This window comes from Podarcis bocagei (assembly GCF_964188305.1).
Source record: "Podarcis bocagei genome assembly, chromosome: Z".
Taxonomy (NCBI): domain Eukaryota; kingdom Metazoa; phylum Chordata; class Lepidosauria; order Squamata; family Lacertidae; genus Podarcis; species Podarcis bocagei.
The window spans coordinates 17,410,548-17,435,541 of NC_138140.1; the positions used below are offsets into that span (position 1 = coordinate 17,410,548).

A 24,994-nucleotide genomic window follows, 5' to 3' on the forward strand; every position below is an offset into this window, starting at 1 on the left:
TGGAAGACTCTCTTTTTTTTATATGTTTGTTTAATACACACGCACACCAGCTGGAAGAATCCTACTGAATCAGGCCAAGAGGAGCCCATCCAGTCCAGCATCTTGTTCTCGCAGTGGCCAACCAGATGCCCTAAGCAGGACCTGAGCCCTGGCAGCAACACTCTCCCCACTTGTGATTCCCAGGAACTGGTATTCAGGGGCAATGCTGCCTCTGATGGTGGCATTGACAGCCTTATCCTATCAACATCCCCAGTGACTAATGTGTGGACTTTTCAAGAACAACTTTCTGGCTACAAAAACACCTGCAGCGTTATTATTTTATTATTGTTATTAAAGGGGATAAAGTTTCTAGCTCTCTGCCCAAAAGGTATCTGTCAAGGAATGCATATCTATATTGCAGTGTGCTATCAGTGTTCAAGCATGGTGTGAGCTTAGTCACTGCTGCCACGAACATGGTTGGTGAGAACAAGGGTTCCCAAACTTGCCTGTGAGCTTCATTCAGGTGGCTCATGCTGTGTCTATGAAGAATACCTACAATTTGAATTATAGATAGATTTGCCTAAGGCGACTGGCAAGCAGTGGCGTAGTGTGGGCTGTCAGCACCCGGGGCAAGGCAAGTAATTTGGCCCCCTAACCCGTGGATTTGCGCCCCCTTACCCGTGGATTTGCGCCCCCTTACCCGTGGATTTGCGCCCCCTTACCCGTGGATTTGCGCCCCCTTACCCTAACCCCCAGATGTTGCGCCCGGTGCAGCCGGCCCCCCCTGCACCCCTCACGCTACGCCACTGCTGGCAAGTGCAGTTAATAATATTTAATACACTGCAATACCTTTACAGGTAGGCAGAGCTTTCCAAACTCTACTTTGTGTTTGCACTGCTTTGCTTAGCCCTGTGTTAAAAAGGAGACCCAATTGCTGGCCTGTCAATCCACATTAAGGAGAATCAACTGACAATCAAAGAATCCCTGCACTGGGTTGTTTCCTCCATTTTATCACTATGATTTCCCCAAAATGCAGATAAGCACAGCCTTCTACCACATGTGAAAGTCAGATCCTATAGATTTAAATGAGGTTTCTTTGCTCTCTGCTGGCCAAGGCTATTATTGCCTCTCGTTCGGCTTAACCTTTAAAAGTATCTAGGCTGTGAAAGCTAAGCCTTCAGGATGATGCTAAGGCAGCATTTTACTGCTGCATTCAAAGCTTGGGCCCCAGCAGCTACTGTCCCACCATACACAATTGTGGCTTCCCCCAAGGAATTCTGGGAGCTATAGCTTATTAAGGTGCTGGGAGTTATTAAGAGATCTCCTAGTCTCCAGCCACAGCTACAATTCCTGGAGTTCCCTGGGAAGAACGATAGTTAGACTGCTCTGGGAATTTTAGCTCCCTCTGGGGAATAAGAGTTGTCATAGCTATTCTCAACACCCTTAACTACATCTCCCAGAATTCCTTTGGGGAAGCCATGACTGTTTAAAGGGATATTAAAGGTAAATGGACCCCTGACCATTAGGTCCAGTCGTGGCCCATTCTGGGGTTGCGGCGCTCATCTCGCTTTACTGGCCGAGGGAGCCGGTGTACAGCTTCTGGGTCATGTGGCCAGCATGACTAAGCTGCTTCTGGCGAACCAGAGCAGCGCACAGAAACGCCATTTACCTTCCCGCCAGAGCGGTACCTATTTATCTACTTGCACTTTGACGTGCTTTCGAACTGCTTGATCAGCAAGTCCTAGGCTCTGTGCATTAAATGTATGGTGTGAGAGTAGCCTTAAGATCAGGGGCCCAACAATCTCAGTATTGGCTATAGCAGAGAGAAGCCAACATAGGGCCCTGGCTGGGGATGACAGGAATTGGAGTCCAAAAAGATCTAGAGGGCATCACATTGGCTGGTCCTGGGTGACACTGTCAGCACTGTCCTGGAGATGTCAGGGGTTGAACCTGGACCTTCTGCATGCAAGGCAGAAGCTTTACAACCAAGCTGTGGTCCTCTCATTAAATGCAAAGTAAGATTCTTATCATCCTAGTTCTCAATAAAAGGCTGAATTAAACAGGAAGCTGCCTTATACTGAGTCAGACCATCCGAGTCCCTCTAAGTATTGTCAGCACTGGCTAATAACAGCTCTGCAGGGTTTTAGGCAGGGGACCTTCCTAGCCCTTCCTGGAGATGCCATTGGGGATTGAACTGGGAGCCAGTGGCGTAGCGTGGGTTGTCAGCACCCGGGGCAAGGCAAGTAATTTGTGCCCCCTAACCCGTGGATTTGCGCCCCCTAACCCTAACCCCCAGATGTTGCACCCGGTGCGGCCGGCCCCCCCTGCACCCCCCACTCTACGCCACTGCTGGGAGCACAAAACAGGTGCTTACCACTGAGTTGAAGGCTCAAAACCTGAAATCGCAGAATAGCAAACCTCTATTACAAGTGCAGAAAGAAGCAGCAGTAAACAAGTAGGCATTGGTTGGGGGTGGGAGAACCTTTTTACACTGGCTCTTCTTACATTACGGGGTCGTAGAATGCAGGAAAACAAGTTCTAGCAATCAGATCCTAGTAATCTGGTTGTCATTCTGCACCCTTTCCTGCTTGCAATTCTTTGGCAAAATACTATGAATTCTTCTTCTCGTTCTGGGAAGTAATATAATAGTTTTATCCAAAGAAGCCTCTCTTTTGGAGATTTATTAAGGGGAATGTTCCAAGAAAATTGGCAGGATTTGGGCTGTGCTGTTTGCAAAGCACTGCATGTTCCCCCGTCCTTGGTTTCTTCGCCCTTTGTTCGTCTTTTGAGGACAAGCGGCATTGGCGTGACTCACTGTTCTCCCCATTCCCCTGGGAGTAAATGCCATCAGAACTCCTAACAGCAAAAAAAAGAAAAGGGAAAAGAAGAGGGAAAATACACCCTCAGCTCTTTCGGAATGGTCTCTGGTGTCCTGAGAACTGACAGGTAAGATTCCAACCAGCACTTTTCTGGCTCAGGGTTCCTGGCTTGCCACATTTATTTAAATTTATATATATTTTAAATGTTGTAAACAGCCATCAGCAAGATTATAATACACAATAGCAAAGGAAAGGAATGAAGGAGGCCAGGTCTGGAGAAGGAATCATTGCATATTGGACACAGAAGATCAAACAGAAGAGTGTAAAAGTGAACTATTAGGCAAGAGTACCCTGTCTCCCAAACATGAGGAACTCGGGAGCAGTGACATGCAAATATGCCAATTTCATGCTCTGTCAATTTCTCATTTTGTCCCATTTTAAATTCAGTTCTCCACATTCCCACACCAGTTTGTGACTTTAAAAAAAGTCATGAAAATTCATCAGCATTTTAGTGCAAATTTTTCCTAATACACCTTCAGAAAGTGATTTCTCCTAATATATAGAATTTTGTTATGTAATTTTCAGTATTATAAGCATTGATATGTACACTTTAGCTTAATGTAATGCATTTTTGTAACACATTACTTAGGTGGATAACTTTGCTGCAAAATTCAGAGAAGGGTACATTTTAAAGGATGGCCAATTCTATGGGTCATCTACAGGTCCTAGGATTATTTGCAAGAAGCCATAACTGTTTAAAGTATTATAAATGTGCTTTATAAATTCATTATGTGGCCCATTTCTACTTCAAAATAAATCCCATCAAATTCACTGGGGCTGACTTCCCAGGGAAGTGGGGTTGTTATTGAAACCTATGGGTTGCATTTCATAAAGTTCTATTAAGAGCAGACCAACTGAAAATAGTAAATTAGTTATATCCACTCATTTAAATGTGTTGTAGCCACTGCTAGTCCTACTCAGAGCAGGCCCACTGGAAATAATTGACATGACGAAATTAGATCCATTTCATTTAAAAGGGTTCTACCCTTGAGTTGAACAGAGTTGGGTGCAACCCAGTAGGCCTCCTCTGAGTAGGACTAATATTGGGTACAACCCTAAGTCTACATTTTATATTATTTTTGGCATTATAGAAGCTGCTGCCTTTGATGCGCTTGCAAATTAGCCAGAATAGAAAAGGCAGCAGCAGAAGCATCACTTAAATCTTTTTATAAACGTTTGCTTTCCAGCTTAAAAAAAAGAAGAAGTAGCAAAAGGATAATATGCTGATTCCATCTGGACTCTATAGAGTCCAAAGAAAAGAATTCAAAGTCTGCCCAAGAGGCCCCTGAAATAATCATCCTGTACACAAATATATACATATATATCCGCCTGCGTCCTCATTGGCAATATCACATGGTCCTGGAAGGGATCACAGATACAAGCCGTGGAACATTAACTGTGGAGCCTCAACAAGATTGCACGTTGACCACGCTTCCCTTACCTCCTGGCTGAACTTCTTTGCTTTGCCTTCGATGGCATCCATAACCCAGGAACAGATCCATAAGGTAAGGAGGGAAATGCCAACAAGAAAAGGGGGATAAAAATGTGTGTGCCCTGATGAGTCGCTTTGAATTAGCAAAGCTTTCCGCTGTTTTCCCCACCCCCGCTAGCCACCCTCTGAAACTGGATTTAGCAATGATTAACTCAATGAATTTATCTCTTGTTTTTTTGTGCGCCCATATGGAGAGAGAAACATCCTGCCATGACTTGAAATATATTGTTGGCCTTTTGCATACCCTTTCTTTTGATCCTTCTCATTCATCTCCTGATCTTTCTCTTCTTTCTCTTTATCCGTTGCCTCTCTTAAACTCTGAAAATCCGCCTCTCTTTATCCATAATCTCCTTGGGCAATGTGTTCTCCAAAGTAAGCAGGCACTTCATTCCAGGGGGTTGTTGCTGCGATGGTGTTGCAGGTTAATTTTCTTTTCTTTTTCAATGTTGTTTTGAATTTTGTTTTATAATGCTTTTGTTTGTTGTTTAGTCATCTTAGTCGTGTTCGACTCTCCGTGACACCATGAACCACAGCATGCCTTGGAAACTCTCACTTTCTTCTCAAAGCTTCTCCTTTTTTTATGTCCATGGAGTTTTCTTGGCAAAATACTGGAGTGGTTTGCCAGTTCCTTCTCCAATTTTTTTTTTATAATGTACAGAACGATTATAACAGATGAAAATCAAAACCGTAAAATAGGCACACAGAATAAATACAGTTACTGAGCAGTTCAGTAACAAAGTCCAGGCCAAGAAAGAAAAAAGAATGGAAGTTGTCTTCACACATGAAGGAAGAATATATAACTGTTACTTGATTTTCAAGTAGAGGTCCCAATTTCCCAGGCTTGTAACGAAGGTTGCATTGAAAATAAGTGTTCAGCTGTAAAGGAATGCCAAATCATATAAAAAGATTCTAGACCCTGTCAAAATCTCAAATTATGTGCAATTTCCTTCACTATACCTGCATTCCTGAGTGGTATCAAGTGTCCAGTGTAAGATTTGGGGCTGTTTTCCATTGCGTTGCAATTACTATTTGAGCTGCAAATACCATATATAAGACAAATCCTTACGAAAATAAATCTACATTGGTATCCTCAACAATTCAATGACATTAATTTTGGACAGCAAACAATAGTTCCTCTGGTAGTACTGATCATTTCTGTCAAAATTAAACAATTAAAGAATTCTAAGTATCTTGAACCAACGTACATTCCCACCATAAATGTGTTGTGGTTTGATTTGATAGATAAGAAACAATGGCAAATTTGAATCAATAAAGCAGAAATCTCTCTTGATTTCTTGCTACTTCAGTGGGAACGTTTATCAGGCCATTACGTAGTCAGAGCCTAACATTATTATGAGAAGGATCACCTCTAAGTATGCTAGGAACTCAATTCTTCAGTTGAGAGAACCCTATACAGTGCCACTGAAACCACAGATTTAGGGGTTTTATGGTTTTATTTATTTTATTTCAGTTTCAGGGGCCCCAGATCCCTCCCAGGGCTTAGAGCAGGGGTCGGGAACCTAAGGCCTATGGGCCACAAGCAGCCCATGGGGGTCATTTACCCCCCACCGCCCACTTGGGGACCCCACCACCCGCTCGGTTGGCTGGCTCCCATGCGCCATGCTAAACCAGCACGGAGCAGAGTGGGGACGGCCTTCCGCGATGCTAGTCAGCTTCTCATTGGCTGCAGGAAGCTTCTGCAGCCAATGGGAAGCTGCACATGTCTCCTCTGCGCCGGAAGGAGCGCTGGAAATAGTGTTTGCACATGTGCATGCTCGCACACACTCCGGCCCACTGTGGCGTCTGCAGGACCGTGAACTGGCCCAAGCCACAAAAACTTTGCGTACCCCTGGCTTAGAGCAAGGGAGAACAGCAGATGCTTTTGTGCAACAAATGAGTCATTGGAAGGAGTTAAGACTTATTGCTCAAAGTCCTAGGGCCATCACCAGCTGTATCAGATGATTCATTAAAAAAGACTCCAACATAACTCTATGGAGCACTATGATTTGTAGTACTGTCCAGCAGGGAATAGGGCAGAAATTTGATTTGGTTCACATTTAAAGGAAACTTACCCTGATTTGCACTTTCAGAAACTATCTGTGAACTGAAATGCAGTCATCTTTTGAAATTTGTACAGTGGTGCCTCGCAAGACAAAATTAATTCGTTCCGCAAGTTTTTTCTTCTTGCGAGTTTTTCGACTTGCGAAGCACGGTTTCCCATAGGAATGCATTGAAAATCAATCAATGCGTTCCTATGGAAACCGCCTTCAGACCAGGTCCGGGGACAGTCTGTCCCCCGACCTCTTCTGAAGGCTGAGGGGGGGGGGACAAGGGCTTTTCTTCCCACCGCCAGCCTTCAGAAGGCTGTTCTGAAGGCTGGCGGTGGGAAGAAAAGCCCTTCTCCCCACCTCCCGCCCCGCAAGCTCCGGGGACAGGAGCGCTTTGCTGCCGACTGCCAGCATTTTAAAAGCCCCCGCTGTCCCAGGGCGATTTTAAAATGCTGGCGGGCGGCAGCGAAGCCTCCGCTGTCCCGGGGCGATTTTAAAATGCTGGCGGGCGGCAGCGAAGCCTCCGCTGTCCCGGGGTGATTTTAAAATGCTGGCGGGCGGCAGCGAAGGCTTCGCTGCCGCCCGCCAGCATTTTAAGATCGCCCGGGACAGCGGAGAAGTCTCTGCTGTCCCGGGAAGGCAGGCGGGGGGGGAGCAAAGACTTTTGCCCCCCGCCGGCCTTCAGAAGAGGTCCAGGACCTCTTCTGAAGGCCGGCGGTGGGCGAAAGTCTTTGCTCCCGACCGCCAGCATTTTAAAAGAGGTCCCCGGAGATTTCCCTATGGGCTTTCTTCTTGCGAAGCAAGCCCATAGGGAAATTCGTCTTGCGGAACGACTCAAAAACGGAAAACTCTTTCGTCTTGCAAGTTTTTCGTTTTGCGAGGCATTCGTCTTGCGAGGCACCACTGTACTTCTCTGAATGTTGCAATGTTGCTTTTCAGCCAAGTCATGCGTAAAAATAATAATGCACATACTAGGGTATAGCATGCAGAAAAATAAACACCCAAGTAAAAATAAAATACCCCACCCCAAAATGCATTCTGTTAGAGGAAATGGCCTTCTTTGCCAAAATGTGTATAAATTGCATACAAAAATGTGTATGTTGGGGAGAGAGTCACACTGAAATGCTGATGAATTTCTGGGAGGACTTTTTGAAAAAGTAAATAAATCACAAACTGATATGGAAATGTGGAGAAAAGGGGGGGGGGGAGAGAAACTGAGCAAAAGTGAAAATGCCAGATTTGCCTATCTCTTGGATTCTAGTCGTTGTGGTGATGGTGATGGTGATGGTAACAAAATGTCCTCCTTCCTACCCCCCCAGTTCCGCCAAGATGGCTTCCTTGTTCTTGACCGGTTTTTCAGCTCTGAAGTGTGTGAGGCCATGAGGGCCCAGATCCAAAAGATCATTGCTGACATGGACGTGCCTCCTCACTGCCGTACAGAGTTTACAACCCAGGAAGATGAACAGCTCCAGGCACAGGTGCAGAAACCAGCTTCAGTCACACCTCCCACCACAGAAACCACTGCAGCGTGGTTAAGAGTGCAGGCTAGTTCCAGGGAGACCCCAGGGTTCAAATCCCCACTTCCCTGTAGCTAGATTCAGTTTCATTTATTTGTTTCTAATCCTTAGGCAGTGTGAGCTGTATCTGTATGACAACCAGCTTTAAAAAAGAAAAGAAAAGAGTAAGATTTTTTTATTTGTTTTCTTGCTTGCTGTTTGCATCCCTGGGCTCCTTTGAGAAGAAGGATGGGATATATATTTAGTAAAGGAATAAGTAACATGAAGTAACATGGCACCTCTATTTTGCTATTTGCATTTTTTAGGACAATATATTGTTGATGACAGTAATAATAATGATTTGCTTCCAACAACTTACACTTTTTTCCGTCTTTCCTTTTTCACTATGCCAACCTCTTTTTGGGGACAGATGCAGGTAAACCCCTTTTTTGTCATGCAGACAGGATAATGGTCCGTTGCTGCAGAGTAACTCGGAAGAGCAGCCTACCCCTCAGCCCCAGCTTTTTGAACTATTAAGAGCCAGGGTGGCAGAGCAGTTGCTCTGTTGGATAGGAACCAGGGGGAGAGTTCGAATCCTTTCTCAGCCACACAGCTTGCTAGACAACTGTGGGCCTGTTGCAATCTCTCAACCTACCTTACAAGGGTTGCTGTGAAAGTTACCTTATTTTTCGCTCTATAGGATGCACCCGACCATAGGACGCACCTTGTTTTAGAGGGGGAGAACAAGAAAAAAAAATTATCCCCCTCTCTGTGCAGTGCCCCTTTAGCGAAGCGGCAGGAGAAACGGAACCCCTTCCATTTCTTCTCCCGCTTAGCTGAAGGGGTGCTGTGCCTTAGCTGAAGGGGCACCTACCCTTCAGCGAAAGGAACCCGAAACCTCCGGAGCGCAGAGGGAGCTCCCACTGCGCTCCAGAGGCTTCAGGCGTTATCTTTGAAGCCTGAAGAGCGAGAGGGGTTGGTGTGCACTGACCCCTCTCGCTCTCCAGGCTTCAGTGAAGGCAACCCGAAGCCTCCGGAGCGCGGCAGGAGCGTTCCCACTGCGCTTCGAAGGCTTCGCGTTGCTGTCGCTGAAGCCAAAGAGCCTGCATTTGCTCCATAAGATGCACACACATTTCCCCTTAATTTTTGGAGGGGAAAGTGTGCGTCTTATAGAGCGAAAAATACGGTAAATGGTTTGAGACAGTGTCATTGTGTGCTCCCCTGATCTCTTAGGAGGAATATGGGATAAAAATATTATATTATTGAAGTAAAAACAATGCACTCACTTCTGTGCATGGATGTACCCTTGTGCAACAAAACTCCCCCCCTTCTTCTCCCCTCAGCAGCTTCCCCAGTCAGTTCTGTAGGGTTGAAGGAACCCCATAACATATTTAGGGGGTGCATGAGGTGGGGAGAGGTGTGGAAGTTCCATTGCACAAGCATAAATCCTTGCACTGGTGGAAAGAGTTAGCGCTGCGTTGGAGACAACCAGATATATATTATAGAAGAATGCCTTTATCTAACTGAATAAAATTCCAGTGCCAATTCCAGTGTGTTGTAACTGACATGAGTTATCCAAATAACAGGATATTATAGGCATATTCAATTTCTCATTAATTTGGAAGCTACAGTTTAGTACGAGGGATGCGGGTGGCGCTGTGGGTTAAACCACAGAGCCTAGGATTTGCTGATCAGAAGGTTGGCAGTTCGAATCCCCGCGACAGGGTGAGCTCCCGTTGCTTGGTCCCAGCTCCTGCCCACCTAGCAGTTCGAAAGCACAAAGTGCAAGTAGATAAATAGGTACCGCTCTGGCGGGAAGGTAAACAGTGTTCCGTGCGCTGCTCTGGTTCGCCAGAAGCGGCTTAGTCATGCTGGCCACATAACCCAGAAGCTGAACGCCAGCTCCCTCGGCCAATAAAGCAAGATGAGAGCCGCAACTCCAGAGTCGGTCACAACTGGACCTAATGGTCAGGGGTCCCTTTACCTTTACCTTTACAGTTTAGTACACAGGGCTTACTTCTGAGTGAACACATATAGGATTAAACCATGACATGTTAAGTTTGTACAGTCTCAAAGAAAGAGGAAGGGCCATAGCTCATCAGCAGAACACCTGCCTTGCATGTAGAAGGTCCCAGGTTCAGTCCCCAATGGCATCTCCAGGTAGGGCTGGGAGAGACGCCTGCTCGTCTGTGTAGAGCATACTGAGCTAGATGGATGAATGGGTTGACTTTGTTTAATGGCAGTTTCCTAAGTCTTAAAGAATGGGTTATAGCTCTGTAGTTAAAGGGGCCACATGACTTCATCGCAAACAACATTTTTATTAGCTTATCATCATTTCTATATTGAACTTCTTACCAATTTTATTGTTTGTATTTGATTTAAGGAAGAAGCACCCTACAAACTGCAGAAAATATTTAAATAAACAGCCTCAGTATTCATTGTGAGATGATAATATTTTTATTTTGGCCTCCAACAGGGCAGCGCGAAATATTTCCTAACCAGCGGAGACAAAATCAGATTCTTTTTTGAAAAAGGTGTTTTTGACAGAAAAGGTAAGCATTTTCTATTTTTTTTTAAAGAAATCTAGACTTTAAAAAAATAAAGTTAAAATAACAATCCAGAAGAAAAAAGTGCAAACCCCTCAATATACTCCACATTTAATTAGATGTTATAACATAAAGCAGCCTGATACAGGAAGAGGAGAAAGCAAATGTTATGATGAATACAAAATAAAGCCACATTTCATTGGGACGTGCCACCCCCATGATTGGCCTATCATATAAGTAGCAAATGACTCCAAAATGAAGGTGAAATCACAGGTGCCTTTAATATATGACAATTTCTCAGAAATGAGAATAAACATTACTCTGTGGAAGCAAATGTTTAATGAAAAACCAGAGGACTCCTTTCAGTCCTGTGATACGGCCAAACTATTTTGGGAGTGGGGATGGGGTCAGCTTTTGCTCCCCCCCCCCATAAAATTTTATGAAGGTTTTTTCATAATACAGTACAATAAAAAACAAACTAATCTAAACAAAAACAGAAACTGAAAAAAGAAAGGAAAATGCAGAGTCCTGTCTCAAAGGCATAGCTGTCAACGTTTCCCTTTTTTTAAGGATATTCCCTTACAGTGGTACCACTGGTTGCATACGCTTCAGGTTACAGACTCCGCTAACCCAGAAATATTATCTCAGGTTAAGAACTTTGCTTCAGGATGAGAACAGAAATCATGCTCCGGCGGCGCAGCAGCAGCAGGAGGCTCCATTAGCTAAAGTAGTGCTTCAGGTTAAGAACAGTTTCAGGTTAAGTACAGACCTCCGGAACGAATTAATAATAATAATAATAATAATAATAATTTTTTATTTATACCCCGCCCTCCCCAGCCAAGGCCGGGCTCAGAGTGGCTTACAAGCAATAATAAAAACAAGATGAGTGATTACAACTTAAAAACAAAAATAAAATACAACATTAAAATAATGGAACATTAAAATATTAAAATGGAGCCTCATTGCAGGAGAAGGAAAAGAAAAAAGAAAAAGGGGGCGGAGGGAATCAAATTGGCTCCAATCCAAAGGCCAGGCGGAACAACTCTGTCTTACAGGCCCTGCGGAAAGAGATCAGATCCTGCAGGGCCCTGGTCTCATGAGACAGAGCGTTCCACCAAGTTGGGGCCAGTGCTGAAAAGGCCCTGGCTCTGGTTGAAGCCAATCTAACTTCCTTAGGGCCTGGGACCACTAGGGTGTTGTTATTTATGGACCTTGAGGCTCTCTGTGGGGCATACCAGGCGAGGCGGTCCCGTAGGTACGAGGGTCCTAGGCCGTGAAGGGCTTTAAAGGTCAAAAGCAGCACCTTAAATCTGACCCTGTACTCCACCGGGAGCCAGTGCAGCTTGAAAAGCACTGGATGAATATGCTCCCATGGCAGAGACGCTGTGAGGAGCCTCGCTGCAGCATTCTGTACCCGCTGGAGTTTCTGGGACAGCTTCAAGGGCAGCCCCGCGTAGAGCGAGTTACAGTAGTCAAGCCTGGAGATGACTGTCGCATGGATCACTGTGGCCAGGTCGGGGCGGGAAAGGTAAGGGACCAACTGCTTGATGCGGCGAAGGTGGAAAAATGTCGCCTTGGCTGTTGCTGTGACTTGCGCCTCTAACCTGAGGTAGCACTGTATTCTGAATAGGATTCCATGCAAGAAAAGGGAAAAGTTGACAGGTAGCTCAAAGGTAGCTCTGACCCCTTGTCACCCACAGAAAGGGGTGGACCCTTCAATCTCTCACCTGAGAGCTCCCCTTTCTTCTCTCAGCCTCTCACCTTGGGAGATCCTCCCTTGCCTGCCTCACACACAGGGTCCTTCAGCTAGTCATCACCTTCATGAGTGTATAATCCCAGAGGAGAGGACACCAAACAAAAAATAAAGACAGAATAAAGAAGATAAAAGGAAGTGAGAAATAGAACTGGGGGGGAGAAAAAGAAATTAAAAGAGCATCTGATTTTCCATCTGTCAGTTACATACATTTCTTCCTTAGAGGGTCGTGCAAACCGTTATAATTAATAATGCTTTTTGTAGGATGGGGGGGTGGGGATGAGTTGATGGAACCAAAGGTGGCAGTTGCTGAAAAAGTTTGGGAACTTTTCCTAAACTGATCTAAACTGATATAACCAGTGCTTTTTTTCTGGGGGTACGCAGGGGTATGGTTACTCCTAAACATTTTGTGAATTTAAGTTTGGCCTCATTAAGGGGCAGAATTTCAATATGAGTAGTAAAATGTGAGTACCCCTAAACATTTATTTATTTTTTAGAAAAAAAGCACTGGATATAACACATGTGCTATGTGATTTATGTTGAATTCAACATTTTTCTTTCCTAGGAGATTTTCTTGTTCCAAAGGAAAAAGCTGTTAATAAAATTGGCCATGGTAAGTATTAAAGACAGCAGTGTATGAAAATGATACACACTTGGCAGTCCATTTCTCCATAAAGCATGTTGCAAAAAGCATTTTGCAAAAGCCAAGCCACGGACCCCTACTTTTGAAAATTTTGATAACTCTATGGTAGTTACCTGTGCAAAGAAATTTTTTAAAGAAAATGTGGGGTAGCCCCTAATAAGAAAAGGATTTTAGGTGTACTAAAAAACAGACCATAAAATTTGTGATATTACCACAACTTGTCTATCCACAGAAAGTAGGAACAACTTGTCGCCATTGTTTCATTACAACTGAATTTTTTTAAAAGCAATTGTGTCCCTAACTTGCAAGTGCTCTATATGCAGAAAGCTTTTTATATGAGTATTCACACATGCTATTCCTTCCTTGTAATCTGAGACCGTACATCTTAGCAAAACTTTGCAACATAGGGTTCTGCTAAGTAAGGGATCTTGCACCTTCAAGACATAGGTGAAGGCTTGGTCAGGGCTTGATAACACATTGGTGAAGACTGAGTAGAAAACAACTGGGATTTTGTAATGTTGGTAATACTTCTACTACTACTACTACTACTACTACTACTACTAGTAATAGTAATAGTAATAGTAATAGTGCATGCAGGTATCTGAAGACTGCAGGTATCTGAAGAAGTGTGCATGCACACAAAAGCTTATACCCAGAGCAAACTTAGTTGTTCTCTAAGGTGCTACTGGACAATTTTTTAATTTTTTAAAAATAATTTATTTAGTCTTCCTGTGCCCAAGTTTAATCCTTGGCTTAAAGAGCTTAATTAAATACAGTACTTTTGGGGAGTGAGGTTTTTATTTTTTGCTGATTACCCAATAGGAATAACCAACTTTTTAATTTATTAAGATTCAGCTGTACATCCATTCCCCCCCCCCCCATTGTAGCCACATAGCTTCCCAGAGAAAACAAGAAAACAACATCCATGCAGCTGCCTTTTGCACTACATAGGCCTGGGTGATGTACTGATACATCTCCCAGCACTCGGTGGTACAATACCGGTATATTGCAAGTGAAATCACCACTGCTCTCCAGCTGGCGCTGATAGCAGTTTAGTGAAGCCACCATCCCACTCTGCTCTCATACTGGCAGAGGGAAAAACAAGGTACATCGGTGAGGCGCTGATAGAACTTGTTTCTCCCTCTGCTTCTTTAAACTGCTCAGCTGAGGAGTGCACGGCTGTCCTTGCCTCAGCCAAGCAATTTTACGGAACCCCTGACCTGCCACCTGCTCACATGAGCCAGTGGTGGGGTGGTTTTCCATGAAAATGCTCCACTAAGGGGTGCACGATTGCCCCTCTCCTCAGCTGAGCAGAGCCCCCAGCCCACCACTTGCTCCTTCATGGGGGGGGGGAAGACCTCTTCCATCCTCCAGCTGAACAGTTCAGCGCAGGTGAGCCTGAAAGGGATCAGGACTTGTTCACTGTGGAGGGTTGGGCCATGTATCTTGGCTGCTTCTTCCTTCCCTAAGGTAGGAATGACCGTGCAGGCTAATTGTTTCCCTTCGAGGTCGAAGGTTGCTGTCTTTCAGAGCTGGGAAGGAATTCCCCTATTGAAATATACTCGGAGTCGAAAGTGGATTTCATGCTCTTTATTCAGCTCATAGTGGTGAGGAGGAATGGAAGTTCCCCTAGAATGTCTGCCATATATACATTATTTACACAATGGTCCCCACATGATTGGCTAATTCCAGGATTCTCCTGTAGGCCAATCAGGCTGCAGATTCTCTTCCACCTGGAGCTGGTTTGGGTGGCTCCTGTGGACCAATCAGACCGCTGCATTCTAAACCCTTTTGTTCTAGGACCAATCAGACTGCTGCTTTATGGATCCTATTCAACTCAGTACATAACACCTGCTCTGCAGGTTTTTCCTTCCCCTTAAGAATTGTCAAAACTTTGGTGGTTTTAGGTCTTGGGCAGAATCCTTTAGTCCATCAATGGAATGGAGGGGTAGTGTGGTAACGCACCCCTCCTGCGGCAGTGTTGCAGGGCCCTCTTAGAGGGGGTTTGAGAGGGGAGTCACTGACCATAAGCACTCGTTGGAGGGTCAAACTCCCCTCAGCAACTTGAAAAGGGGAGGGCAGCTGTGTAAAGGCACGTTTTGCAGTGTCCCTCATATTCCTGACTGACCCTGCCTAGCCACAGATCCTAGCTAGGGGGCTGAGAGGGATACATGCCCAATGCCTAAGCCAAGGTTTTACTACATCTGAAATTAATAAAGTTGTAGCCAATTTAATCCCATATCTACACTGTCTTGTGTCTTTATTGATTTGGGGCCTGGCTCCTGGGGAGCTGGGTCTGCTCCTGGGCACTCAAGAAGCAGCTGAGATAAATTCCAGTTACCGTGATGTATCAGCATATACCGGTATTTAGCTGCTGCTATATTACAATGTGAATGGGATGCAGGTAGCGCTGTGGGTTAAACCACAGAGCCTAGGGCTTGCCCATCAGAAGGTTGGCGGTTCGAATCCCTGCGATGGGGTGAGCTCCCGTTGCTCTGTCCCTGCTCCTGCCAACCTAGCAGTTCGAAAGCACGTCAGAGTGCAAGTAGATAAATAGGTACTGCTCCATTGGGAAGGCGTTTCTGCGCGCTGCTCTGGTTCACTAGAAGCAGCTTAGTCATGTTGGCCACATGACCCGGAAGCTGTACACCAGTTCCCTCAGCCAGTAAAGCGAGATGAGCGCCGCAACCCCAGAGTTGTCCGCAACTGAACCTAATGGTTGGGGGTCTCTTTACTTTTACCTTTATATCACAATGTTGAAAAAGAAAGTATTGCCCAGCCCTAAATCATCAGAGCTGTTGTGCTAATCATAGTGGCAATTTGCTTAGCTATTTCCCCTGTGGGACTTCCAAGAGGAGACATGAATCCCAAACTCATAAGGCAAGATTCACTGAAAACCCTACCTAAAAGCAGTGGGAAAGTCCTCTAAACTTGATAGTTCTTGAAAGCAATTAGAAGTCATTTTCAATTTAGAAGTAGATAACAAGGGGAAGGAATCCCTTACATTTTTAAAAATGATAATAAGGATTTGAGCTGTTTGCACTCCTTCCCTCCCCTCTAATCGCAAGAGCCCATAGGAACTGTGTCAGAGGTTTGTGCCCAATCCCAGCTCACCTGCCATCCAGCAACTTTTCCACAAGTTTTTCCCCTGCCAGCAAGCAGGCATTGGTCATGAGCAGAGGCTGGGTGATCTGTGGAAGGCTTTCATTGCACAAATTAAGTGAGCCCCTGGCAGGAGATGGAGCCGCAGACTCCCGGGGTGTGTTCTGCGGACCCCCAGGGGTCCCCGGACACCTAATTGGGAGCCACTGGTGTGGACAATACTGAGCTAAATGAACCCAAATGGCCTCCTTCACTATAAGACAGCTTCCTATGTTCTGCAAATGTGTGCCTCATTTCAAACTGAATCATCTGGATGTCAGGCCCCAAAACTCATCAGCACACTTACCTGGTAACGCATTCCATTAAAAGACCGGTAAGTGTGATTTACCTCTTAAGTCAAGATGCATAGGATTGCGCTTTCATTGATGGACCCCCTTCATTGCTGTTTTTAAAAAGGGTATAGGGATGTCCCTTTCCCTTGATCAGGAAGGTGATTGGATGAGATACAGTAAGTTGCAACAGCAAAAAAGCAGGGACAATTTCTACTTGCTTCATCTCTTTCCCCACTCTTTTGCAGCGTTGCATGCATACGATTCCACCTTCAAGCAGATCACTCACTCCTCAGACGTGCAGGTGAGTTCGAGTGCCAACCGAAAGCCCCAAGTCCATTTAGACCACATTTCCACCATGCATTCAAAGCCCCCCTTATACCCCTTTTAACAGTCATGGCTTCCTCCAGCAAATCCTGGTAGCTGTGTTCAGGGTTCTGAGATAATAGATCATCCCCCATTCCTTTCCCAAAGCTATAGTTCCTTGAGAAGAGTGGTGGATGGTTCAGGCACTCTGGGAACTGCAGCTGTGTGCATAGAACAAGGGAGTTTTCTAGCAACTCTCAGCACGCTGAACAAACTGCACCAAAAACCATGGCAACAGCAGTTACAAGGGTGCTGAGAGTTGTTAGGAGACCCCTATTTTGCACAGAGAGCTACAATTCTCAGAGCAGTTTAACAATCCATCCCTCTTCCCAGGGAACTCTGGGATTTCTTGCTGGGGGTGGGGGAGATAGGGGGTCTCCTAACAACTCTCAGCACCCTTAACTAACTACAGCTCCCAGGATTCTTTACAGTAAGTCATGACTGTTTAAAGGGCCACTGTACGGTGTGTATGTGACTTTGGAAAGAACAATATGGGGAATTATTGGTTCATACTCTTTCTGCTCCCAGGTACACAATAGCCTTATTTTGAAAGGAACTGAGCTACTGGTATGACAAAATCTGGCATGTAGCTTTGCTGGATAAACTTTCCCACCAATGACAGGTGATAAGAGGACAATGGGAAAGTGACCAGTTTTCGGCCATCTGGTTTCCATTAGTTGAATATGCTAATACACTGGAAAATGACTAAGGGCCTAATGATGTACAAATAGGTGTAACTGCTCCAAACCTTCAGTGGAAAACTACCGTATTTTTTGCACCATAACACTCACTTTTTTCCTCCTAAAAAGTAAGGGGAAATGTCTGTGCGTGTTATGGAGGGAATGCCTACGGGTGGCATGCCTACGGATTTTCCTCCTCTAAAAACTACGTGCGTGTTATGGTTGGGTGTGTGTTATAGAGCGAAAAATACGGTATATCCTCTTTACATTTGACTGTAAGGAATCTCCTACTCTGAAAAATTGTAACAGAAGGGGAAGAAAGCATTTAAATAATTTAATTACTGCCTCTGACAGCTTCCTTTACATGACTTGCATTGTAATAGTCCAGTGGTTCCCAAAGTGGGCAGTGGAGCCACCTGGGGGAGTGCAAAGAGACAAGGGGGTGGCAGGGGGGCGCTGGAGGTGTAAACAGCTTCAAAGAGCTGGCACCACTGCATCAAGTCCTTCAATTTTGTTGAATTAATGAAACTAAATAGCTTTAATTGGGTTTCAAATAAATGTGCAATTAATTGTTACTGTTTTGAATTTTATTGTGCTATTATCTTCCTTAGTGGGTTCTGCAGACTGCTAATCTGAAACATGCTTTTGAGGGCATAGTGTAGGGAACACCAGGGATGAGTTTATGGAACCAAGGGGGCAGCGGCCCCCCAAAATTTGGGAACCACTGGTCTAGTCCACACTGCACCTGGAATACCACTGTGCAAAGTCTGGACCTGGACACACTGGCGGAGGAAGAGGAGTGCGCGGGGAGTGCACCACCCCCAGCAGCACGATCCTGGTGGGGTGCCATTGCGGCTGCCACCAGGCTGTGTGTCCTGCCCCTGGGATTTGTGCTAGCCCCACCCCCACCTGCTCTCCACCCCCCAACGCTAGAGCATGAAGCTTCGCCACTGTCTGGACCCTGCACTCATACATCTGAGGCCCTTCTTTGGGTGCCTCCTCCATGAGGTCTGGAGAGTGGCAACACGAGAACAGGCATTTTCTGTTGTGGCTCCGTGTTTGTGGAATGCTTCCCAAAGGGAGACGCACCTGGTGTCATCATTACCGTATTTTTTGCACCATAACACTCACTTTTTTCCTCCTAGAAAGTAAGGGGAAATGTCTGTGCGTGTTATGGAGGAAATGCCTAAGGGTGGCATGCCTACGGATTTTCCTCCTCTAAAAACTATGTGTGTGTTATGGTTGGGTGTGTGTTATAGAGCGAAAAATACAGTACATATCTTTAGGTGCTAGGCAAAAACATTTTTTTCCAAACAGGTGTACAGCTGATTAACATCCTATGGCTTTTTAAGCGTAGTGTTGTTTTTTTGAGAGGGTATTGGTTTTTCTTTTTGTGTTCTCATTTTGTATTTTTCTGTTGTGAACCGCCTTGGGATCTGTGGATGAAGTACAGTATACAAATTTTAATAGTAATAATAAGGTATGGGTCCTGTTTCTTTCCATCAGGCATGGAGGGTTGTTTTTGGTAAGGACATGTTCACTTACCTGTCTTACTATCGTTTTTTCTGTATACTTTACTTCCCTTTTGCAATATGCAAAACTTCATAAATAACTATATGAGAAGGAATGAAGTTCTCAAGCTCCAAAGGGAGAGATGTGCCTTTGTTTGTTTGATTGATTATATTTCTGGCCCATAAATATAATATGAAGAGTTGAAGAATATTTACACGTTATAGCCATTAAAACCAAATCACATTTTAAAAACTATTTCTGATTGTTAATACTCTCATTTCAAAAGCCACTGTTTGTGTGAATGTATAATGGAGTTGGAGCCAATGAAGTTGGAGCCATTACAATGGACCTCAGTTAGTCATGCCCATTGATTTCAATGGGTATACACTGAGAGCCCCTATGTTTTATTACCTGCTCCTTTGTAGTTAGCTAGCTTAACAAGCCTGCTTCATAAACTATGGTTTGAATGTGGCATATTTTGAAACTGACCATAGTTTGTAAAAAAGCCACAACTGCAAGCAGAGTTTAACAGAAACTGAAAGTAAGTTCCCAAAAATCTCCTTCTGGCTATGTGGAACTAAGTGGTGTGTAGGCACAAACCTGAGGGTAGTCATAGCTTGCACATGTCATGACAAACCATATTTCACCATGATGTGTGAACTACTATTTTTATCTAATCTTGTGCAAATTTTGGGATATTTTTCAGGTACTGGCAAGAAAACTGGGCTTTGAAAACCCAGTGGTGGTGCAAAGCATGTACATATTCAAGGTATGGTAACCTTTAACTCTGCTTATTAACTGAATGAATGAATTAAATGCATTAATAGGACAATCTTTTTGTAGTTTCCTCCTCAATAAAATGGTGTTTCCCCCCCTTGTTTTCTAGCAACCTGGCATCGGCGGTGAAGGTGAGGTTCATACTCTGCCTATTTCTACAATGAAAGTAGTTCTGAATAAAGGGCTGGGTTAAACAGGAACAGAAGAAAGTCAGACTATTGGTCCATCTAGCTCAGTATTGTCTGCACTGACTGGAGGTAGCTCTCCAAGGTTTCTGGAAGGGAACAGTACCAGCCCTACATGGAGTTTCCATCAGGGATTGAACCTGTGACCTTCTTCCCTGGCCCTTCCCTCCAAATTAAAGTCCCAGACCTCATGATTCTAAATAAAGGAAATAAGCTGTTTTATACTGAGTTAGACCATTGAGCTATCTGGCTCAGTACAGTCTACACTGGCTGGCACCACCACCACAAGGATTTCAGACTGGGGTCGTTCTCAGTCCTATGTAGAGATGCTGGGGACTGAACACTCCTTCCTGTGTTGCACCACTCTCTGGCCAAGCTGACTGCCCTTCTTGAATGCTTTTGGAGGGCACACACGGTCTTTGATCATGTATTTTACTTTTGTATGTTTATGTACAAACTAGGTTACTGTGCAAAGCTAAAATTTACTCCACCGACTTCTGCATCTGTCCCTGACCACTCCTTGCATATGGCGCCCAAAAGGTTTGTCCAGAATAGAACGTAGTGCTCTCTTCTCTTGGGAGTAGATGGACTTTTGATCTGATGTAGCAAGGCTCTTCTTATATATAGGCTTTTGGTTGTTTGGCCAAAGATTGATTCTGGTGAGGGGCACGTACACAGCTCCTGATAATCTGGTTTCAGTGTAAATCAGTGTTTCCCAAACTTGTCTCTCCAGCTGTTTTTGGACTACAACTCCCATCATCTGTAGCTAGCAAGGCCAGTGGTCAGGGATGATGGGAACTGTAGTCCAAAAACAGCTGGAGACACAAGTTTGTGAAACCCTGATCTATACTAAGAAAGAGAGCCAGTGTAGTGTAGTGGCTAGAGTGTCAGACTAGGGCCTGGGAGAGAGCAGTGTTCAATTCCCCCACTCAGCCATGTAGCTCACTGGGTGTGACCTTGGGCCAGTCACGGCCTCACAGGCAACCTACCTCGCAGGGTTGTTGGAGGGGATGAAGTGAGGAGAACTGTGTACTTCACCTTGGAGAAAAAGGTGAGTTATAAATGCAGTAAATAAATGAATAAATAAATAAATAAATAAATAAATGCAAGCACATCTCTTGTTACCTGCTGTCACTAACAAGCCAAGGATATAATAGACCAGTGGCATGGTTAATAGCGAGTGCTGAACTCTTGCACTGCTTTGAGGCTGCAATTCAAGTCAGCAGCGTCCCTCTGCAGTATTACTGTCAATGATAATGTTACAGTCAAGGGAAGGGCAAGTGCATGGAAGAGGAAGGATGGGAAGTTGTTTACTTTGCAGGAAAGCCCATTTTGCCTTTTCTACCAAGACATCTATGCAAGATGTCCATGGATTCTGAAAAGGTTTAAAGTGAACATTGCATGCAGAAGTTTCCCTGGTTCAGGCTGGGAAAAGCCCCCTGCCTGGAATCTGGAGGGCCATTGCTGCCAGTAAGTTTCAATAATACTGAGATAGATGGACCAATTATATGACTTATAGAATTACAGAATCATGGAACAGTAGGGTTGGGAGGACCCTCAGGGTCATGTAGCTCAGCTCCCTGCAATGCAGTAATCTCAACTACAGCATTCCTTACAGATGACCATACAACCACTGCTTGAAAACCTCCACTGAAGGAGAGTCTACTACCTCCCGAGGGAGTTTGTTCTATTGTCAAACATCTCTTACTACCAGAAAGTTCTTCCTGGTGTTTAGCCAGAATCTCCTTTCTTGACTAAATGAGGGTTGGAGAAAACTTTTGTTTAGTGTGACATTCGAGCCAGCTGTTTGCATCTGTGCGATCTGTTGCTTCCAGTGACGCCACATCAGGATGCCACCTTTCTACATACGGAACCTTTGGGGCGAGTGATCGGCTTCTGGATCGCCCTGGAAAACGCCACCCTAGAGAATGGCTGTTTGTGGTTCATCCCTGGCTCTCACACAAGTAAGAAAATAGTAGCATGGCATTTGATTTGATAGGAAAGCAACTGCAGACCCACAACATCTGGTTGGCGCCACATTGGCTGCCCTTGCTGCAGCTTCATTTGGCACAACAGTGGTACATTTGTCCCGTGCCCCCAGCTCTGTTACTGTCCTTCAGTGGCTCTTCTGCCTATCCTGTCCTGAGAAGCTTCCTCCTCTTGCAGGCTGGTTGCTTGGCCCCTCCCTCCTCATCAGCAAAAGAGCACTGCTAATGAGAGAGTACAAGCATGAGTGGGGCGAGTGGGATGCTTGAAAACCCACCAAAGGGGAGAGCTGGGCATTGGATGTTTCAATGCCCTGCCTTTTGATTGGCAGGCCAGCACAGGGACACAAAGTGGAAGTATGGCTTGGAGGCGGCAACCTTTTGAGGGATGTGGCAGAGCTGACCTGCCAGGTTGGAGAGAGGCTGTGATGCAGCCCAGGACCAACAGAGACAGGGTGAACAGCCAACCAGCCAGTGGGTGGGGAGGACTTAGTGGGACCTCTATCTGCAGCTCTGCGGGACAGGTTGACTGCCCCTGGACATGGAGGCTGTGCTGTTGGCTGCCCTGTTTGACAGGCAGGGCGGTGTGTAGCCATTTGCTACGGATTGCAAATTGGACTAGAATTATGATGATGATGATGATGATTCTACGTTGCTTTTTTATATTGACAGGGACTCAATCTCCCCACAATCTAACAATTCTGTATTTAATTATATATACAGTCATACCTCAGGATGAATACGCTTCAGGTTAAGCATTTTCGGGTTGCGCTCTGTGGCGACCCGGAAGTAATGGAATGCATTACTTCTGGGTTTCGCCGCTCATGCAGACGCTCAAAATGACGTCACGCGCATGTGTGGAAGCGGCAGTCGCGCGTTATGTTCACTCCGGAACGGATCCTGTTCGAATCCAGAGGTACCACTGTATATTAAATTTATTAATTGTATTAAATAATATTAACTATATTATAAACACTTTAATTTACAACATGGAAATTTAAATCAGTGTGTGGCCGGCAGGTTGTGTGTCCAACTACTATTGCAGCCCACTTGGTCTGAGAGGCTGGACCACCTTGGCCTAGAGTATTGCTTTACTTGGAGAGATCTTGCCAGGGCATCTGTGTACAAGACACAAGTCTGTCAACATGTCCTCCTTGGCACTTTCTGTGGCATCCTTCATGTTTCCAACGTGCTGTTTTATAGGTGGGATCACTCGGCGTATGGTTCGTACTCCCCCAGGCACAATCCCCTGCACAAAGTTTGTTGGCTCTGAGCAGACGTACGATGACAGGCAATTCATCCCAGTGCCTGTTGAGAAAGGTAAACCTGACAACAAGGGTAAACATTAAGAGGAATATAGATATTAACTGCTGGGCATCATGCCACGAACACAATGCAGAGACGACAGGGGGGTGTTCAGGTAAGCATCTCACTCTCCTTTCTTTGCTACACAACAAAGGTTACCTCAGGTTTTGATTCAGATCCAATAGACAATAGTAGGCTAGGGGGAATGGTAATGGGATTGGTGATTTGACTTTGCAAATTCATGCACTCGCTTGGTATGACGGTGTGTTGCTTTTAAATCACAAAATAGGTGGCCTCATTCTGATCCATGGTGAGGTTGTCCACAAAAGTGAGCCGAACCTCTCCGAAAAGTCCCGCCACGTCTACACATTCCATATCATGGAGGCCAAGGACACGGCTTGGAGCCCAGAGAACTGGTAGGAAGGAGGCTGTAGATCAGAGAACACTTTGCAATATAAAAGGGACCTTGGGGGTGATCCGTTGCTAAGCACTATGCACTTGCCCCCACCACAATAGCTTTCAAATCTTAGGAGAAGGGCTGCAGCTCAGTGGCAGAGCATCTGCTTTGCATGCAGAAGTTTCAGAGGTTCAATCCTCAGTAGCATCTCCAGGTAAGGTGGGGGGAAGACCTCCCAGCCTGAAACCTTGGAAAGGTGTTGAGAGTCAGCACAGACCATCCTGAGCCAGATGAACCAAGGGTCTGACTCAGTATAAAGCAGCTTCCTATATTCCTATGTAAGCCGGCCCTTTTCCTAGGAGGTTGCCCAGAAGGGAATGTGCTCATTGGGTTGAAAAAGGTTCCCTACCCCCACCTTCCTTTGGGAGATTTAATTTCCATGCATGTTGTGCTCTAGTTAATCTGTTAGTATTCTATGTTCCAACATACCATACCTTTTTTTGTCTTCTAGGCTTCAGCCAACCCCTGAGTTGCCTTTCCCCTCTTTGTACACACAAAACTAACAACTGGAGTGCAAGGTGGCGACTGACCAGCCCATGCCTTGGAGTTCACTGCTAGCTACTTTACCTTTTTAAAAAATCTAGCTTTGTGATTTCTTGTTTCCAGTCTCGTCTCATCTTTAACGTGGAAGATTCCTCTTCTGGGCAGGATGGGAGAATCAGAGTCAGTGCGGTCCTTAGTGCTAGACTGGGGAAGACCCAGGTTCTAATCTCCACTTGGGCCAATCACATACACTCTCAGCTTAGCCTACCTCACAGGGATGTTGTGAAGATAAAAGGATGGGTATGTGTGGCAGGGAGGAGAGAACCACATACTGTGGAGTTGTATCCAATGGTAGTCCAACTAGCCTAGATCTACTGGGTTGTATCCAATGAAGTTCTACTCAGAGTAGGCCCATGGAATTTAATCGACCTAAGCTAGTCATTTTCATTCATTTAAAAGGCCAGGACAATAGAAGGCATTGAAATGGATGAAAGTGACGAACAGAGGTATTCATTTCATTGGCTCTCCTCTGAGTAGAACTTTGTCAGAGACAACTCTCTGCCTCTTATTCCTTGGAGGAAGCCTGGGATACAAATGTAATAAATAAGTAAGATTTGTATAAATGATGGAATATAATTACACTAAATAGACTGGCAGCACCAAATAAATCTTAAATGTGTAGGAATATTCTGTGTTTTCCCTGTTTTACAGTGTTGCTAATGAGCAAGGGGGATTTCAGGAAGGCACCAGCTATGTCCTGCAAAAATAACCTATGCATATCTACTGGGAAGAAACTCTCACTGAATTGAGTGGGACATACTCCCAGGTAAAACTGCATGTGTAGAACTGCAGCCTTAACAGCACACAAAATCTACAATTCAAGATGTCCATTATGAATTGCCTTCTGACAGGGTTGCTTCTGGGCCGGACACTAACAGCCATAGAAAAGACCTTTAATCACCAGGACCATTAAGCCA

At 45.0% G+C, this 24,994-nt stretch overlaps 1 protein-coding gene across 3 annotated transcripts; it reads left to right on the forward strand.

The window, feature by feature from the left end:
* Positions 1–2,780: 2,780 nt before the first annotated feature.
* On the forward strand, positions 2,781–24,702 carry PHYHD1 (phytanoyl-CoA dioxygenase domain containing 1). Of its 3 annotated transcripts, none has more exons than XM_081178876.1 (11): positions 2,781–2,925; positions 7,718–7,876; positions 10,371–10,446; positions 12,759–12,806; positions 16,516–16,571; positions 19,532–19,594; positions 19,712–19,733; positions 21,623–21,751; positions 22,976–23,092; positions 23,367–23,493; positions 23,986–24,702. In XM_081178876.1, the coding sequence occupies exons 2-11, from the start codon at positions 7,778–7,780 to the stop codon at positions 24,035–24,037; spliced, it is 789 nt and encodes a 262-aa protein (XP_081035002.1). In that variant the 5' UTR covers positions 2,781–2,925; positions 7,718–7,777; the 3' UTR covers positions 24,038–24,702. The 3 variants fall into 3 exon arrangements, with proteins under 3 accessions (XP_081035002.1, XP_081035001.1, XP_081035003.1); XM_081178875.1 differs by lacking the exon at positions 2,781–2,925 and adding an exon at positions 4,228–4,363; XM_081178877.1 differs by lacking the exons at positions 2,781–2,925; positions 7,718–7,876 and adding an exon at positions 4,252–4,363.
* The last annotated feature ends 292 nt before the right edge of the window (positions 24,703–24,994 follow it).

Bases quoted from the DNA above. Each gene is read 5' to 3' on its own strand.
- PHYHD1 (XM_081178875.1), top strand. From the start codon at position 4,331: ATGGCATCCATAACCCAGGAACAGATCCATAAG. The intron at 10,447-12,758 runs GTAAGCATTTTC...TTTCTTTCCTAG, and splicing joins AGGTGTTTTTGACAGAAAAG to GAGATTTTCTTGTTCCAAAG. The intron at 23,093-23,366 runs GTAAACCTGACA...ATCACAAAATAG, and splicing joins CCCAGTGCCTGTTGAGAAAG to GTGGCCTCATTCTGATCCAT.